This window comes from Equus quagga, chromosome 8, assembly GCF_021613505.1.
Source record: "Equus quagga isolate Etosha38 chromosome 8, UCLA_HA_Equagga_1.0, whole genome shotgun sequence".
Classification (NCBI taxonomy): domain Eukaryota; kingdom Metazoa; phylum Chordata; class Mammalia; order Perissodactyla; family Equidae; genus Equus; species Equus quagga.
The window spans coordinates 15,116,008-15,134,128 of record NC_060274.1 but is presented as its reverse complement, the minus strand read 5'-3'; the positions used below and the strand labels follow the sequence as shown (position 1 = coordinate 15,134,128).

General features: G+C 39.8%; 1 protein-coding gene across 4 annotated transcripts in view; it reads left to right on the top strand.

The window, feature by feature from the left end:
- The window catches only part of ESR1 (estrogen receptor 1), a 277,685-nt gene that overhangs the window by 51,794 nt on the left and 207,770 nt on the right, over positions 1 to 18,121 (top strand). For all 4 annotated transcript variants that reach the window (XR_006889705.1, XR_006889706.1, XR_006889704.1 and 1 more), the window contains one exon: positions 16,239 to 16,355. Coding sequence is in view for 1 of the 4 variants with exons in the window: in XM_046669218.1 (XP_046525174.1) it covers positions 16,239 to 16,355 (117 nt within the window). In the remaining 3 variants the exon portion in view is untranslated. The remainder of the gene's footprint in view (positions 1 to 16,238; positions 16,356 to 18,121) is intronic.

The window sequence follows — 18,121 nt, the reverse complement described above, 5'->3', positions numbered from 1 at the left end:
TATTCTTCATTTGTTAATTGCTACATCACTTTTTTTTTGGTAAAAATTTTACCTAGTCTTCCCTTACTTAAAACATACTTAAAAAAAGAGAACAAACGTAGTGTTTAACTTGGTATCAAATTAGAGGCAAAAAAATTTTAAATTAAAACTTCTTGGACATACAAATTGTTGGAATAGACTTTATCTTATAGTTGGGTGAGTCTAAATAGTCCATTCATCTTGCTGTGTCTTTGATAATGACACCAAAGAGTAGAAACTCTTTCTCTGAGAGCATTCCTGAAGAGTGGGCTCTGCTTCCAAACTAGCCTGGCATTTTGTAGTAAATTGAAAAAAAGTCTACTTCATAATAACCTTTATAATTGCCACTTCAGAATGAGAATTTGGAATGGCATCAAATTATTAATCAATAGAAGGAGAGTAGATTTCAAAAAGGTAATTATACCAAATTTAACACTTTTCGAAATATACTCTGTTAAATAAAATATAGTCCCTCTTCCCTGTTCTCATTTGCAAGCAGTGAGGATAATTCAGGTAGCTTGAATCAGGAATTGGAGTACATTTCTCTCTTCCACAGATTGGCTTAATAGCTTTGGGCTTACTTTTGATGATAGGTGATTTTTGTCCTTTATCTTCTTGGACAGAAAAGGCAGCCACATTCATTTGAAAGCCCAGAACTGAATTATTAGCCTAGTTTAACTCTTGTCAAAGAGGCATGTTATGACTTTTCCACATTCCTGGACAGTTAGACTGTAATTCTCAGTTGTTTAAAAAGGTGTTTGAATGTATTTTGTTAAGAGGCTCAAATAAATAGCTATTTTTCATACATTTTTGCTTGCTTTTTCAAGTATTAGAATAGTTTCTGGCTTCTACAGTTGGGCTTCTGCTGAGTGGAGTCAATTTCTTGGATAGGATGAAGGGTTTTAGATGATTTACACTTGACTGCGTAAATGTAGCCTAGCAAGTTATAGGATGTAAAGAGAATTACTTAAGGGTAAGAAAGGATTGTTTAACTACCAAGAAAATGATAGGTTATTATATACTGGTTTGAGAGCATTGTCGTTTAGGTGCCGTTCCTACAAATTTGAGCCCTGCTGGTCTGGAGATTTAGTATCTAATAATAATGATGGTTAACGTTTAATGAGTGCTGACCCTGCACCAGGCTTGATGTTACGAGTATTATATGCATCATCTCATTTATTCCTCACAAAATTTAGAAAGTTGGCACTATAGTTACCCTCACTTTACAGATGAGGAAACTGAGGCATATAAGAAACAAAAGCACTGTTGAAACCAGCTATTTGGGTTGCAGAACGGATCGTGTTCTATTAATCATTGTGCTCTATTGTCTGCCCCAAGGAAAGAATGCTTGTGAGAGGGACACTGGAAGTGAGGACTGACACCTGACCGTCTCTGGCTCCTTGTCCCTTTAGGTTTACAGGCAAGAAGAGTGGGGCACACAGTTGGCTTGGGTTAGTTCTGCTTACTAAGGGGAAATGGGACTGTTACCATGCATTGGGCAGAACCCAACACCCCACGTGGCTCCCTGTATCCTATCAGGTGTAGGGTAAATGTTAAGGATGCCTCCACGCTCTATATGGAGAGGAGACCAGGGCTCATCAGGGATAAAGGTTTGGGTCAGTGGAAAGTGTAGGGGAGGAGGACATTTCCTCTCCCCAAATGGGGGTTCGTCTGGCTGGAGAACGAATTAAATTCACATGAGACAGAATAGCAAGAGAAAATTAAACAGAGCTTTATGAGGAACCATGGCCCGGGGCCTTTCTTCCCGAAGGAAGAAAGGGCACCGAAGAAGTGGGGTGCACACAGTGGTTATATACCCCCAAACAGGTGTTTCACATGTGATTGAAATGTCCCTTTTACAATAGTCACGAGGCTGCTCTGTCAGCACAGCGCTTGATGGAAACGACAGATAGGTCTGCTGTCTCAGTGAGCGCTGCGGGGTGGCAGGTGTGTTGCCTCAGGCTGGGGGAGGGGGGTCACAGATGAGCACTGCAATCGGTTCCCAGCCCAAAGAAAGATGCTTAATCTTTAAGGAGACGCCAACCTTGGGAGGGGGAGGGAAGTCAGTTACAGGAGGTTACCAGAAACAGGCACAATAAAATGCAGATTTAAGTCCTTGCCTTTGGTATTGATTAAGAGTTTTTAGAGAGAAGGTCATCGCCTTTCTTCTTCCTGGTAAAGAGAGGGAGGCAACTTTACAGATAGAGATTTACCTTACAAATGTAAACGTGTCCTAACAAAGGGCAAGTTCCATTCCTCAGAGCCTCCTTGCCTGTCCCAGTTTATCAAAAGCAATGAGCCTCAAATAATCCTGATGCCAAAGAGACATATCTTTGGGTGGCCAATTCCAGGTCCCCACAAAAGCAAGGGCTGCCTGGCCCACCTGGGGCAAAGGAGAGTCACAGATGCTCAGGATGGCTTTGTGGCAGGAGCAGAAACAGACTGGAGCCTCTGCTTGTGGTTTTTGTGTCTGCTACTTGTTCTCTGCTGGAGTACCTGAAGATTGAAAAACATACCTTACGCTCAGCCCTTTTCCTATTCTTTACAAAGGAAATGTGGTAGTTTTCTCTTGCTTAACAAGGTTCTGGTAGTTAAGTTTATTGCTTAGTCAGTGGGTTGCAGATGAGAGAGAAATAGGTACTGGATGAGAACGCAGCAGAACCAGAAAAGAAATGAAGATTGTTGACGACAGGCTGGTATTTGTTAGAAATTTTTACAATATTTTTTTCTTGTTTGATTATTAAACAAATAAACAAATACACATGGTTAAATGTTAAATGGTACAAGATGGTATGTATGAAAAGTTAACATCTTCCTTTGGTCCCATACCAAAATCCACATTTCCTTTCTTGATAGGTAAACACTATTAACAGTTTTTTCCAAAAATTACATGTATATATACTCATACATAGTTATACACATATGTATCTTTTGGTAACATGGGTGGCATTGTACTCTACACATATTCTGTGCCTAGCTTTTCTCACTGAGTAATGTATTTTGGAAATTTTCCTTTATCAGTACATATAGGTCTCACTCGTTTTTTGTAATGGCTACATTTCAGTCCATAGTAATACCTTCCATTGGCACAAAAGTTTTATGGTTGATGAAGCATTTACATATATTATCTCTCTGGGCCTCATAGCAGCCCCTGGGGGAGGTATCAAAGACCCAGAGGGGTTGGCTGGTTCTCCGGGTCACATGTACCCTGGGAGAACCCTCTCTCCAACAGGAGACCTGTGCGCTCACCTCTGTAACATTTCCTACAAACTCCTGGATTCCTTCCACTTAGTGCAGCTACCACAAGTGGAGGTAAATCCTTTGGAAGCATTAAAAATTCCCCAATCTGGAACCCCAGGAAGCCAGTTGAAAAGGAAATATGGACCTCAGGAAAATGAGAGAAGAGAATCATCAAAGTTGAGAACTAGAGTGGGCCCTAGTGATCAATGGGTTCTTCCCGTTCCTTGTACAGATGAGGATCCGGGGCCACGAAATCTGAGAGCCTGTTCAGGACACACAGTTGGGTCATTTTGTTTCCTGAGGTTAGTTTTGGAGGGGAGAAGGAAAGGAAACTTGAGATTTTTTTCTACGCTCTCTTGTTCCCATCAGCTAGACTAGGGTGTGGACAGCATAGAGACTGAGAAGCCCAAACACCCTTGAGAAATGAGACAACTGCTTTCCAAGCACTGTGCAGTGGCTCGTCTGAGAATTCTCCCTACAGGGCAGGATGACCACATAGACTTGAGCTATCTGGATGCCCTGGCAGTGTGGATTTTAGTACCACTTCTGCTCCCCACTCCGTCATTTACTGAGTATCTAATATTTGCACAGCTCTTCTCCAGGCTGCAAGGCTACTGCAGCCTGTGTCAAAGAAACTATCCTCAACCGTGAGGACCACAAAATGTGTGAGATTAGCCATGCTACGCTGGGCTACATTTACCATGCAAATAAGTACAAATAAATATAAAGCATTTCTCCTTATGCATACATTTTGTTTTGTTTTATCAAACCAACATCTTGTAAAGGTTCGTTGGCAATACAATGAATAAAAACCAGCATTTGTTTATTTCTACTTGTTAGAGAAATTGTAATTCTAGCTGAGAAAGTAGGATAGTAGTGACTTCTAAGTCTGACAGACTGTCTTTTGGTTTATTTTCTTATTTTCAAAGTGGACTTAAATTAAAGAAAAAAAAAAGGCAATGACTGAACTTGTGTTAAAATGTGCTACAGGAGCCCTCCAACCATGGAAACAGAAGCTCCTGACTCTTCTTTCATTACTTTTATCAGGATGCCTGAGAGGAACGTCGCCTGGGGAGTTAATTTTGGAGGGTTCCTCATGATGATGAAGCTCCTTATTTAGCAGTTAGGTGGTCAGAGGTCTACAAGGAACCAGTCAGGTGTGGCAGCTTGAGGGACCTTCATACAGTCACACATCGCTTAGCAATGGGATACGTTCTGAGAAATGCGTTGTTAGGCGATTTTGTCATTGTGTGAACATCATAGAATGTACTTCCAAAAACCTAGATGGTATAGTCTACCCCACCTGCAGGCTATGTGGTGCTAATCTTATGGGACCACTGTCGTATATGCTACCCGTTGTTGACTGAAAACGTCATTACGTGGTGCATGACTGTATTCCACACCCCACCAGATCTTAGTAAACACAATCTTTCTACTCTCTCCTTGAGTACTGCAATGACTCGGAAATGGGAGGGCAGGACAATGTGCTTGTTAGCAGTTCTAGGAATCTGGGCAGGCAGCACAACTCTGCTCAGGGCGTCTGAGATTTCCCCTCTTGCTCTGATTGCAAGACCATTTTCCTCTTCCTTGCCTCTTCAACTTTGCACAAGAACAGTTTGAAATTGTTTCTACTGCTTTTGGACACCAGTGTTTGGACTTTAGATGAGTTCAAGTAAGAAGAAAGCTTGGAGAACTCTCTGGAAACAATTAAACAGAACAAAGGAGAGGAGTCTCGAGGTGAGCTAATTGCTGCCTGCGTTGAACTAATCACACCAATTGTCACAGTGCTCTCCTCTTTGATGCTTATCCGTTGCCCAAGAAGGAGCAATTTCAGAAAGTCCTTTTCTGGGCTGTGGAATAGCACTTGCTTATTTCTTGAGCCCCAAGAGGCATTATGGAAAGTGGCTCATTGTCTCCGGGGTATTACAACAAGATGGTGGTCACTGATTTCATTATGTTTTCCTTTGTTGCAGCTGTTCGTTTGATCCTGTGCCAGGTGCTTAAAACAATTGTGGTTTTGCTGATGGTAAGCAAAGCTGGACAAGAATAGGGATCGTCATTGACCTGGCCAAAATTTTAGCAGACTAGGGTCTGAGGAGGGAAAAATCAGTGGAGAATTTCCTCTTTACTTCAATTTCGTTTAGAAAATGAAAATTTCCAGGACAATTATCTCTCCTGGAATTCTGTTAAGATTTTTTTCCTTTAAAAATATACTTAGATGCAAATAATATTTTTGTTTCACTTAAAAAATAAAGGTCAAATGTCAGTCAAAGATGGTGGTTGTCACTGATAAGATATACTAGAATTGACTAGCTGTAAAAATATAATTTAGGATGCATTATTAAGGCATGCCATTTTTATTTGCACGCCATTACGTACAGATGTGGTTATGAAATAGTTCAAATCATGGCACATTGAATGTCCTCGCTGGATTTTTAGGAATGTGTTCATGGAGACAGCCAAACTCTATTTCATTTTGTTTGGCTCGTTATACTGGCTGTAAATCAGAGAATATTCACTTTAATATCTGAGTCAAAATTTATTTCCAAACATAAGACTCCAGTTGCTCTTTCACAGAATGTAAATTTCTTATTTATTTCCTCAATACCTTGCTTTCTACTTTCTCTTTCTCTCTTTGTTTTATGTTGAAGTGTGCTGAAAGGTTTTCCAGAAAGATTTCAATAATATATGTCATAATCTACTGATGAATCTATTTCCTGTGATTAATCTTTAGGAGTCACAGCTTCTGGAAGTAATTTCATTGCTGCTTCTGAAATGCTCTCCCAATGATACAATATAGTAATTACATTAGGGAATTTGGTTTTGATTATAGTTTAAAGTATAATGATATTTAGGCATTATGGTTCAGTAGTTATCGAGTCCTTTCCATTTCACCAACTCTACTGTGATGTTCCTGGAGGAACAAGAACTTGTGGATGAGACAGACCTGGATTTTAATCATGGCTCTGCCATCTAGTAACCAAGTGACCTTGAGCAAGTTATTTAATCTCTTGGGATCTTAGTTTCTGCTTCTATAACATGGAAATCGTAATAACCCTGACTTGTCAGTTGTGGTGTTTAGATGAGATAAACAGCTAAAGTAACCTAGCATGGTGGCTGATCCATGGAGAGCACATGGCCAGTACTCCTATCCTGTCCTTGGGTCCACTTTCACAGGAGGAAATCTGAACAGGGCAACGTAAGATGCACATCTTTAATTCCCTTTCCTGCCCTGCCTCACGTAGATGCTCTCTATACCTCCAAGTTAACTTTTTAAAAATTGTGGTAAAATATACATAACATAAAATTTACCATTTCAATCATTTTTAAGTGTATAGTTTACTCACATTAAGTACATTCACATTGTCGTACAACCATCACCACTGTCCACCTCCAGAACTTTTTCATCATCCAAATGGAAACTCTGTACTCATTGAAGGATAATTCCCCATTTCTCCCTCCCAACACCCCCTGGTAACTCCCATTCCACTTTCTGTCTCTGTGAATTTGGCTATTATAGGTACTTCATCTAAGTGGAATTATTCAATGTTTGTCCTTTTGTGTCTGGCTTATTTCACTTAGCATAATGTCTTCAGGCTTCATCCATGTTTTAGCATGTATCGGAATTTCATTCCTTTTTAAGGCTGAATAAATTCCATTCTAGGTACGGTTGGCCCTCTGTATCTGCAGGTTCTGCACCCATGGATTCAACCAACCACAGTTGAAAGGTTTATTATGGTTACGTCTGCACTGAATGCGTACAGACTTTTTCTTTCTTGTCACTATTCTCTAAACAATACAGTACAACAACTATCTACATTGTATTAGGTGTTATAAGTAATCTAGAAATGATTTAAAGTATACAGGAGGATGTGCGTAGGTTATGTGCAAATATATGCTGTTTTATATGAGGGACTTGAGCATCCTCAGATTTTGGTCCCTGCAGGGGTCCTGGAACCAATCCCCCCTGGATACTGAGGGACTATTGTATATACCACATTTTGTTTATCCATTTATCTATCAGTGATGGACATTTTAGTTGTTCCCACCTGTTGGCTATTGTGAATAATGCTGCTTTGAACATAGGTTTACAAATATCTGTTTGAGTCTGTGCTTTCAGTTCTTTCGGGCATATACCCAGAAGTGGCCTTTCTGGATCATATGATCTCCGACTTCATTCTGACATGCCTCCCAAGCTTCAGTACTACGTTGACAATAGCCTGCTGGGTAGCTGCTTGTTGGTGGGCTACTAAAATCTCAAATACAAGCTGTTTAAAATTGTTCCACACCTCTTCTTCCCACCCCCACCCCCCCCACCACCCAAATGAGACTCTCTATTTGATTAATGATAAGAACAATTTTCAAGAGACCCCGGCACAAACCACCAGAATCTTTGACTTCCTCCTCCACTGCTTCTAGCCCCAAGAATTTGACAAAGCTGTTTCAAGCTTCATCACGTCTTCTCTCTGCCTTGCCTACTTTACTACCCAGAGATGATAGTGCATTTTTGTTATGATTTTTTTCCTTGGCATAACTTTGAATACTTTTAATCTTTCATTTTTTAATGAAAATCATATGCTCCCATTTTCAATAAAAAATCTTTTAAAGTCTCCTTTCTACAACAAATTCCTTGCCAGTCTTCCTTTTCTTTCTGCTGGTGGACCCCACAACATCACAGTTTGTACGGACTCTTCAGTTCTTCCTGGAAACTCCCATAACATTTCTTTCCTTTGGTCACAGTAAATGAGTGTGTGTGGCACTACCAAGATAAAGCACCACTCGCGAGTCAGGGCTTGGAGTAATAATTCAAGAAGCAATAATGGAGTAATAAAGTGATAAAGGAGCAATAAATAAATAAAGGAGTAATAATGGCGATAATGCAGGAAGTCAGTATTTTTCTCAGAGTTTAAGGAAGGGCAAGACTTCCCTTCCTTTGTACGGTCATGTCCAGGAGCGTTGGACTGTTCATTTCATCCCCGTAAACTAAGTCAGGCTTTATTGCCTAAAGAATTCAATATTGGTTTGCCCTTGGTGAGTATTTATCTTGCAGATATGTTAATTAGAAGATGATAACATTGGTTCTGTTAATTCCTCACTTTTTACTTTCCTATGCATGAGCTTCCTAAGAAAAGCACAATATCCAGTGGTCAACCAGTTGTGGAGAATCCTACCATTATTGACTCTGGAAAATAAAGACAGTTCCTGAATGAAGATCTTGTCCTTTGGGGAAGTTGGGCATTTCATGGATGAAGGCTGTTAGAATGAAAGACTTTGACCTCTGGAATGAAGGAGACTTTGATTCAAACCCCATCTCTGCCACTTGCTTGCGGTGTGGCTTGGAGCAGGCTTTATAACTTTTATCATAGTTTTACATCTGTAAAATGGAGATTAATGTAATTCCTTCCTCATAAGGTTGCTGGGGGATTAAATGAAGTAATCCACGGATACCACAGTGCCTGGCACGTCATGTTCAGTATCCACAACGGTCGGTTTTCTTAGTAAAGAGAATGTTGGTCAGATAATCTCAGGCAGTTGCCCCCAGACAGGAATTGAGCACAAGTGTGAAATGAACAAGCTGAAGAGGAACATTAGCTGGAAGCTCCTGCTCAGGTCGGGAGTAGTTGCTAGTTTATAGGATGGTGCTTTGAAAATTTGTGAGCGGACTCTCATTATTTTCCCAATGCTAAGGTTCAAAACTTAGGTTTTGACATATTTCTGGACTTTAACACCAAAAGAAAAATAGAACCTTTCACTGAAAACTAAACAGTCATAGGTTTCCTTTTGGCCAAATATGTGTAGGGTCCTGTGATTCCATGTCAAATTTACTGCTGCATTTAACACTCTATGTACATATTGATGCTTAGAAGTAGAAAGAAATACTGATTTTGACATCTTGCTTGCTACCTTAAGCAAACTGTTTGTGTACAGCTCCCGGATACTTCAAATTCTAGTAAACACTAGTTTAATTTTATGCAAATATTCAATGAGAGCCTTTAATAAAAAGACTGTAAAGCTAGCCAGGCTTTATAGAGGTTAGCTAAATTTATGGATCAATCAGATTTAAAAGAACAGGCCTCTGAAAACAAAATGTTATTTTGCTATGAGGCTTTTAGTTAAGATTAGCTAAAATTGGCTTTTATTTGATTTGTGTGTGCTTAAATATTGGAGAGTTAATTTATCTTCAAGAATTTACTTTCATTTCCTTGCCTTAAAAATATGAACAGTTAGCTAAATGCTCACATGTGTTGATAAGAAAGTTAAGTGTTTATTCCTTACTGGTGTAAAGTCTCTTCTAGTTTTCATACTTGGCTTTTTGCCTGACCTCAGAAAAGTCTGCTTAATTTTAATGCATTTTTTTCCAGAGTACTGTGTATATTTTTATTGAGCTCATTTATAAAAAGTCATAACATAAGTGTTGACGTCAGATATTGATGTTTTTCTGGTTATGAGTTAAATCTGTATGTGTGCTCCCGTTAAGCTTTGAAATGTGTCAATTAGAGATAGAAATAGCTGGAAAGCACAATTCGAGTATACCTCCTGATTCCGCAAAGTTAGAAAGTAGTAAGAAAGGAAAAAATAGCTCTATTAGACATTTATATCACAGAACTGCATTACTGAGGCAAATCGATGTTCAGATTTATGTAATGTGATGAAGCAAATATTTTTAATCTCTCTCTATTCGACTATTAAGCTACTTTGTACTTTAGCTCCAGTTACTGAGCAGTTGATATATTCTCTGTGTAGGAAATCCTTTGATGAAGGTGTGCCTCCTCCCCTACAATACTTTGATGTTGTTAATAATTCATTTATAGGAATTTTAATTTTCTATGGGAAATAATAAAATGGACCCATTATATTTACACCTGTCCTTTGGTGACGTTGGTGAGCTGGGAGATGAATCAAGGAAGTTGTTAATTACCTTTAGGGTTTGAACTTCAGATAAGTAAAAGTAGAAATTCAAAAAGAGTTAAAACACTCTACGAAAATAAATCATTATTAGTAAAATGAGCCATATTAAAATGCATCTATGAAATGGTAGAGAAAAAAAAACATTTTAATTCAGGAAACATTTCTATAAAGAACAAGCTTTGAAATTATTAGAGTATGTTGATCTTTATTTGGGGTCAGTCATAAAATACACGGATATTAGAAAATGAGCAAGGCATTGAAATAGAAATAGTAGTGGAGATAATTCATGGGTAATACAAGATCTTATTTCTAATTTCTTGGCCTGTTGCATCTGCAAAGAGCTGCTCCTTTATGTGAATGTCTGGCCCCACCCAGTGTTGAAGAGCAGACTGGCCTCTCTCTCTCTGCTGGTTTCATGCTCCTCAACACACCCTTAGGATCAAGCCTTGCTCTTGTGGACCTGAGTTTTGGGGTCCTGAGGTGTAGCGGCCATTGCTTTGTTTGGGATCATCGTCCTCTCTGTCATTACTCCCTAATGGAACTCCAATCTGCCCCCTCAGGAGGCCTGTGCATCACAGATGAGGTTAGGAATGGAGGGTAGCACAGATCTTTGGCAACTCCATTTTGTTCAGATAACAAATACTTGTAGAGCTCCCCTGTGTGCTTGAGAATGTGCAGGGCACAGGGTAAATGGTGATAAGTGAGGCAGATATAGTTTATCTCTAGTCAAGCCTAAAGTGACCTGAGGACCAAGATGAGCAATTAAATCCAATGTGTACACTTTTCAGTACACCTGAAAGATGAGCAGGAGTCAGTTGGGCCAAGAGTAGGGCAAGTGTGTTTCCACAAGAAGGAAGGGCATATGCAAACTCTTGGGGGTAAGAAGGAGCATGGTGTGTTTAAACAGAAAGACTGGCTGGAACTTGGATGTGTCTTAGAGAGTGGTGAGAAACCAGGCTAGGAAAGTGGCTAAGGGCTGCTCAGGAACAGCTTAGTAAGCTGTCTTAAGGCATTTAGGTTTTATCCTTAGAGCTTCAAGGAGCATCAGAATATTAAGGCAGGATAGCAGCACGTGGTGTATGATTTTAGACAAATACCTCCGGCAACATGGCGGAGAATGACTGGCAGGAGTAGCTTAGTGGGCTCTTGCAATAATCTGGGTGGAGATGGTACGGGCTATGGTAGTGACAGTGGGCCCGGGGGAAAAACTGGTTTTGCTTTGAAAAAGAATTTTAAAATAATTGATTTGCTCAGTGTGTGCACGCGTTGTGGGGTTTGAGTGAGGGAGAGGGTAGAGTATGGAATAACACGTGTGTCTCAGGCTTCCTGGTGTGGTGAAGACGAACAGATTGGTGGGGAAAGAAGATGCTCAGTGATGTTTGGGACACGTCCATCTTGAAGAGTCTGTGAGACAGTCAAGACTAAACGGACCATGGCAGGAGGGTAGGTGGATATGTGAAGCTCAGTTGGTCTGAGAGTTGGTCTGAGGTGACTGCCAGAATGTACCGAGGGAAAAATGTGACAAAAGGAAAGATATACAATATTAAAATCCTCTCAGGCTACTACTTGTTTTATTATTTTTTAAGCTTTATTGAAGTATAACTGACAAAGAAAATTGTAAGATACTTAAAATCTACGTCATGATGGTTTGATGTATGTATACATTGTGAAAGGATTTCCCCCCATTGAGTTAGTTAACACACCCATCATCTCGTGTATTTACCTTTTTTTGTAGGTGAGAACCTTTATGTTCTACTCTCTGAGCAAATTTCAATTATACAATACAGTGTTATCAACTATAGTCAGTGTGTTACACATTAGATCCTCAGACCTTATTCATCTTGTAGATGAAAATTTGTACCTTTTAGTAAAAGCTTCCCCTCATTTCCCCCACCCCCCAGCTCCTGGCAACAACTTTTCTGCTCTCTGTTTCTATGAGTTCGACTTTTTAAAATAGATGCCACATGTAAGTGATATCACACAGTATTTGTCTTTCTCTGTCTGGCTTATTCCACTTAACATAATGCCTTCCAGGTTCGTCCATGTTGTTGCAATGACAGGATTTCTTTCTTTAAACCTGAATATATTCCATTGTGTGTGTATATATATATATATATATATATATATACACCACATTTTCTTTATCCATTCATCTATCAACAGACACTTAGGTTGTTTCCATAACTTGGCTATTGTGAATAACGCTGCTATGAAGATGGGAGTACAGATAACTCTTCGAGATAATTTCATTTCCTTTGGATAAATACCCAAAAGTGGGATTGCCGGCTTCCATGGTAGTTCTAGTTTTAATTTCTTGAGGACCCTCCGTATTGTTTTCTGTAGTGGCTGCACCAGTTTGCATTCCCACCAACAGTGCGCGAGGATTCCCTTTTCTCCACATCCTTACCTGCCTGTTTTAATTTGCTCTGTTTGTATTTATCTTTTGTATCTCTGAATATGAGTCCTTGCTTAGTTTTGTAATTAACAAATATTGACTTTCTGTGTGATGATAACAATGCAACAACAGCTGCTACCGAAAGAGGGAAAATAAGATGAAAAGCTAAAACCAAAAGTCAAGAGAAAGAATCCCAGAGAAGCGTGGGGACAAGCTCTGAGTGAGCCTGTCTTGCCTCAGGAGCAGTGGGTCAAGCCTGGTAATTCCTGCTCACAGATGCCTCCTGGCCCCATTCTTCATGTTTCTGGCTTCTGTTTCACTCACCTCCTCTCCTCTCCACTTCCTATTACTCAAACCCCAAATTAACCTGGAGGCTTTATTTTTATTTTTTGGTGGGCAAGAAAATGGCGATTATTTCTCCAGCCCTTTGCCTGAACCTCACACTCAGTGCTGGCCTTTTGCGCTTCATCCAGGCCTGTGCAAAAGCCACTTTGAGGCTGATCTGGTCACAGGTGCACAGAGGTCATCAGTTTCTTCAATAAAAACACTGCACCTTTCATTAATATAATTGATGTGGGCTGTTTTTTAAAAAGTTAACTCTACTTCAATAGGATTTTCTCATGCATTGTTTTTGCAAGACCAAATAATAAAATTTAAAAATAAGTTTCTTCTTAGAGAAGCTTAAATCAATTGCTTTAATAACACAGCTTTGCTAAGTTATAAGAGAACAAAAAACTGCTTTGCCGTTTTGCTTCTGATGTAAGTTGAAGACTTACAAATAGTTGTTAATGGTGTTTGGTTAAGAAGAATTTGTTTTAATTGTAAATATCAAATAAGTACCTATTAAATTTTTCGTGTTGCCAATTTATCAATTCTAAATTATTTTTTTGATCTTTTTTGTTTTGATGAGGAAGATTGGCCCTGAACTAATATATGTTGCCAATCTTCCTCTTTTTGCTTGAGGAAGATTGTTGATGAGCCAACATCTGTGCCAACCCTCCTTCACTCTGCATGTGGACTGCCCCACAGCATGGCTTGATGAGTGGTGTGTAGGTTTGCACCTGGGATCGGAACCCAAGAACCCTGGGTCACTGAAGCGGAGCGTGTGAACTTAACCATTATACCACTGGGCTGGTCCCTCAACTCCAAATTTTAATGTAATTTGGGCAAGAGAAAACCCACTTTGTCACACAGGTTTCTATTATGAACATGAGTCCTTTGGGCATCTATTTTCAATCTCATTAAGGCATGAGTTCAGTTGCACAAATCCAGCATATTTTATTTGTTAAACGTGTTAGTTTAGAAAGTTCACTTGGTTCTATAAAGATACACATCTGCAATAGATGGCCAAGACAAGCATAATATTTAGCCAATTGACCTCTGACCCAATTCGGTGCTCCCATTTTCTGACTTGTGGAACAACTGGCTTTGGGGCCAAAAAGTAGATGAAAGTAATTTTTGGTTCTAATGATTATTGACAGTTTTCTTCTGAGACTTAATATAAACTCAGTTTTTTAGAGTTACAATAAATCATATGTATTGCATAAACGTTATAGGAGACCAAACACTAAAATTTCTTTGAGTTGTCAGAAGAATACACCTTTTGCTTCAAATTAACAGCTACCCAGGTAAATTTTGTTTCTGGTTCTATTATTTCCTCAATTTGTCCCTATAGTAAGGACAATTCTAAAAATAATAACTGCGCCTGGATGTTTGAAGCGTTGTGTGGTCTCTTACTAAAGTTACAAGTTTATGGTTCTGCTGGCTAGTTTGCTCATGCCTCTTATGCAATAGAACAGTGCAGATGTTAATTTCTTCTGAAGCGTGTTGATACAGTGACTTTTATAATGTATGTTTAAAGATGGAGAGGCAAGTTTTATGAGACCAACATTTCTGGTCAAGTCCCCACTCCACCCTGTTCTGATTGGAACTGACCCTGAAGTTGAATGAAGAATAAAGAGTTCTATAGTTCACACATTTCACTACGTGTTGCATCTTGCCCTTGGTAAATGACAAAATAGAAACTTAACCAGACAATCTGAATTAGAGGGTGGAGTATATACTCACTTTTTTTTGAGAATAGGAAATATGTTTTAAAATAATACATATCATCTCCTTAGTGTAAATTCAAACCATTTTCCCAAGAAGTCTAAGAATTTAGACTTCTTTATATAAATGGACTTCTTTATGAATACCATGCCAATATTTATTAGTTTGTGAAGTTTAATATTCTGCATACTATAAACCAGACATGTTTTGATGGATAAAGAGATGGAGATGACTTCTAAACCTTAAAGCAGAGCTTCATGTGGGCATTTGGATAGATGTACCTGGAGCTCAGAGAGGAGGGTTTGGGTGGGAGTACGAACCTGTGAATTGTCTGTATTTAATGGCAACAGAAGGCATAGGCATGGAATGTATTTTCTTGTGGGAGAATTTGGAGTCACAAGAAGAGAGGATGCCTGACCTTGAGCCCTATGCTGCTCTGGTTTAATGTAGGATGCAGCCAATCTTCAAACAACTCTGGGAAGCCACAGCGTGAGCGGGAGGAGGAGCGCTGGGGGAGTTTTGGGGTATGGAACCCAAGGGAAAAGCATGTTTCAAGAGGAAGGGAGGAATTTTCAGATGCTTCTGATAGGTCTATTATGATGTGGACTGAAAATCTCTGTTGAATTCAGCAATAAGGGTCACTGCTGATATCAAGAAAGCTGCTTTTGGGGGGCACCTCAGGTGGTGTAGGTTGACTCATGCGGGAGAGGTGAGGGGACTTCCAGTGTAGTCATCTCTGAGGAATGGAGCTGAGAAGGGGGGACAGGAGAGAAGATGAAGTTCTAGAGTGATGTGAGGTCAAAGGAGACCTTTTTGTGAGACCAACATGCCCATGATAAAATGAATGAGAAAGAAGAATTTGAATGAGAAAGATTCAATAAACAAGGGAGAAAAGAAAGAGGGCTAATAATAAAATAATAGTAACAAAAACAACTAATATTTATTGAGGGCTCACCATATCCAGGACACTGTGGTAAGCCCCTTGACATGTATTCTTATGTTTAATTCTTAGAATAATGTTATATAGTGGGCGCCATTATTTTCTCTAGGTTAGAGAAGGGGAAAAATGAGACCTAGAGATGTTAACTAACTTGCTTAGGGTCCTCCAGCTAGTAAGCGATGGTCTAACTTACTAACGTGAGGACTGAACTTTGCCTGCCTCAGCCCACCAGCCACGACTCGAATCCAGGTGTTCTGCGCTGCATTTGAATACCTAAAGATTCTTGAAATTATATTTTAAGAAAGCCGACTTTGAAATGCTCTGAAAGCTCCAATAGTTTTATTCTGACAACAATTTTGCTAGTGGCTTGAGTTAAAAAAAAAAGGCCTTATCTGCAGAGAAAACTTAACCTTGTGAGTGTGTGTAAAACATCGTGCCCCAAAATATAAGCCGTATGAACGGAAGATGATTTGCCCAAAGAACTCCCAAAGCAATTGGCTGAGGCAGAAATTAAGTTCTAGGAGAGGTTTTTTCACACTTTGAGAAGGACAGAAAAAGGATTTGTGGCTGAGGTAGCAACATAGGCCAGTGCGTGATGTGAGCTGATCCTCCAGACAGCCTCCCTGTAGATTCTGACTGGCTATGTTTCCTGAAGTAACATTAATTATATCCTTTTCCTTTTAACAGGACATAATGACTACATGTGTCCAGCTACCAACCAGTGCACGATTGATAAAAACAGGAGGAAGAGCTGTCAGGCCTGCCGGCTCCGCAAATGCTACGAAGTAGGAATGATGAAAGGTGGTATGTACCTTCGATGCAGGGGGGCCCCCGCCATGGATGTCCACGTCTGCCACCGGGGCTGGCTGTTTCCATTCCAGTAACCACGGGAGTTTAGTGTTTTCTCTTCTAATGAATTTTTTCTATTCTTTTTTTTTTTCCACAACCAAAGTATTTTTAGAATACATTTTATTTAAAAAAAATAGGAAGTGGCTGGCACTGGAAATTCCAATGTGCCATTTTGTGTTTTATGCTTTAAATGTAAATAATTGTATCTTAAGTCAGAGGTGTGTGGGAGGTGGTGGGGGGGAGGGCAGACTGCTCAGTGAATTATTCTAGAAATATTTTTCAGTCAATGTTTTATATTGCTAAGACTAGAAAATGGTATCTGAGAATCAACTTTCCCCAGACTGAGACTTGTAAATGTGAAAGCTAAATAACTAATTGATAGTCTTTCAATCTCTTCATGTCCCTGAGGGAATTTTAATTTCAATCAAAAGGCGGCTTTCTCCTTTAGAGGGTGCATTAACGAGCAACTCCCATAACCTCAGCGTCCAGCAAGATGCGGGGAACGTTGAAATGATGACTGAGCACTAACAGATCACAAGGCACTCAGGGTTGGTGCCCCTTTGCTTGTGTCTCGGTGGCTTTGGGTGTGTGGATACGCGGTTTGCTGTTCCCTCATGTATCCAGTCTTCAGTTTTCTTATACAGGAATCCAGGGTCTATTTCTGGGGATATGGAGCGCTCAGTGATGTGGTTGCCTGGTTGATCACCTTGGGTTCTTGGGACTCTAGTCTTGAGGAACACTGCTTCTAGTCTTGGGCAGCCTTCAAAATTCTAGGAGAGAACAAATAGGAAATGTGTAATTAAAATGAAGTCACGGGTGCATTCAGCATTTCAGATGATACGAGAGGGAAGGATGGACCTATGATTGTGCTGCCTGCTGATCATAATGGGGACAATCTTTCAGAAGGAGGCGAGGCTTGGGATGAGTTAAGGAGAACAAAGTCACAATAAAAAAGAATACAGATTGTAGCGGCCGGCCCAGTGGCGTAGTGGTTAAGTTCGCATGTTCTGCTTTGGCGGCCCCGGGTTCATGCTTTGGATCCTGGCCGCGGACCTACACGCTGCTTATCAAGCCATGCTGTGGTAGGCGCCCCACATATAAAATAGAGGAAGATGGGAACAGATGTTAGTTCAGGGCTAACCCCCCCCCCCCCCCCCGCCCCAAAAGAATAGAGATTGTGTAGATAGAGGGCAATTAACCTTTAACTCATTAATATGTGGATGAAGGGAGAAGCAGTGGAAAAACCAAGAGTGGAGATCAGGATGAAGACAGGGCCAATTGTTGTGAAGCTTACAGTCAAAGATTCCTTAGTTCCATGGTCAAAAATAAGCCAGCCAGGTTGTGATTTTTGAATATAGCATTTGGAATAAATTCTCTTGATAAACAGATGAAATGTTGAATTTGCGCATTGTGTGAGCTGTGACTGTATGTCTTGAATGTCTGAAAAAGCAGCTTTAATTCAAAGGGTAATTAATTCTAAGAATTTAACAGCCATATTCAGAAAATGACACTTTGAGTCATAAATGGATTAAATATTTAAGGAATTCGTCTTTCTTTATACTGGTGGAGAATTAGTCAGGCTTAATTAAACTCACAAAAAGCTTCTTAAGCTAACTTGATAAGTGACAGGAATATAACAGCTACATATAAAAAGTTTAATTTGAAACAGTAGAGTCCAAGTTTAATATTCTTCTTTGGCGATTGTAGGTAGATTGAGCCAG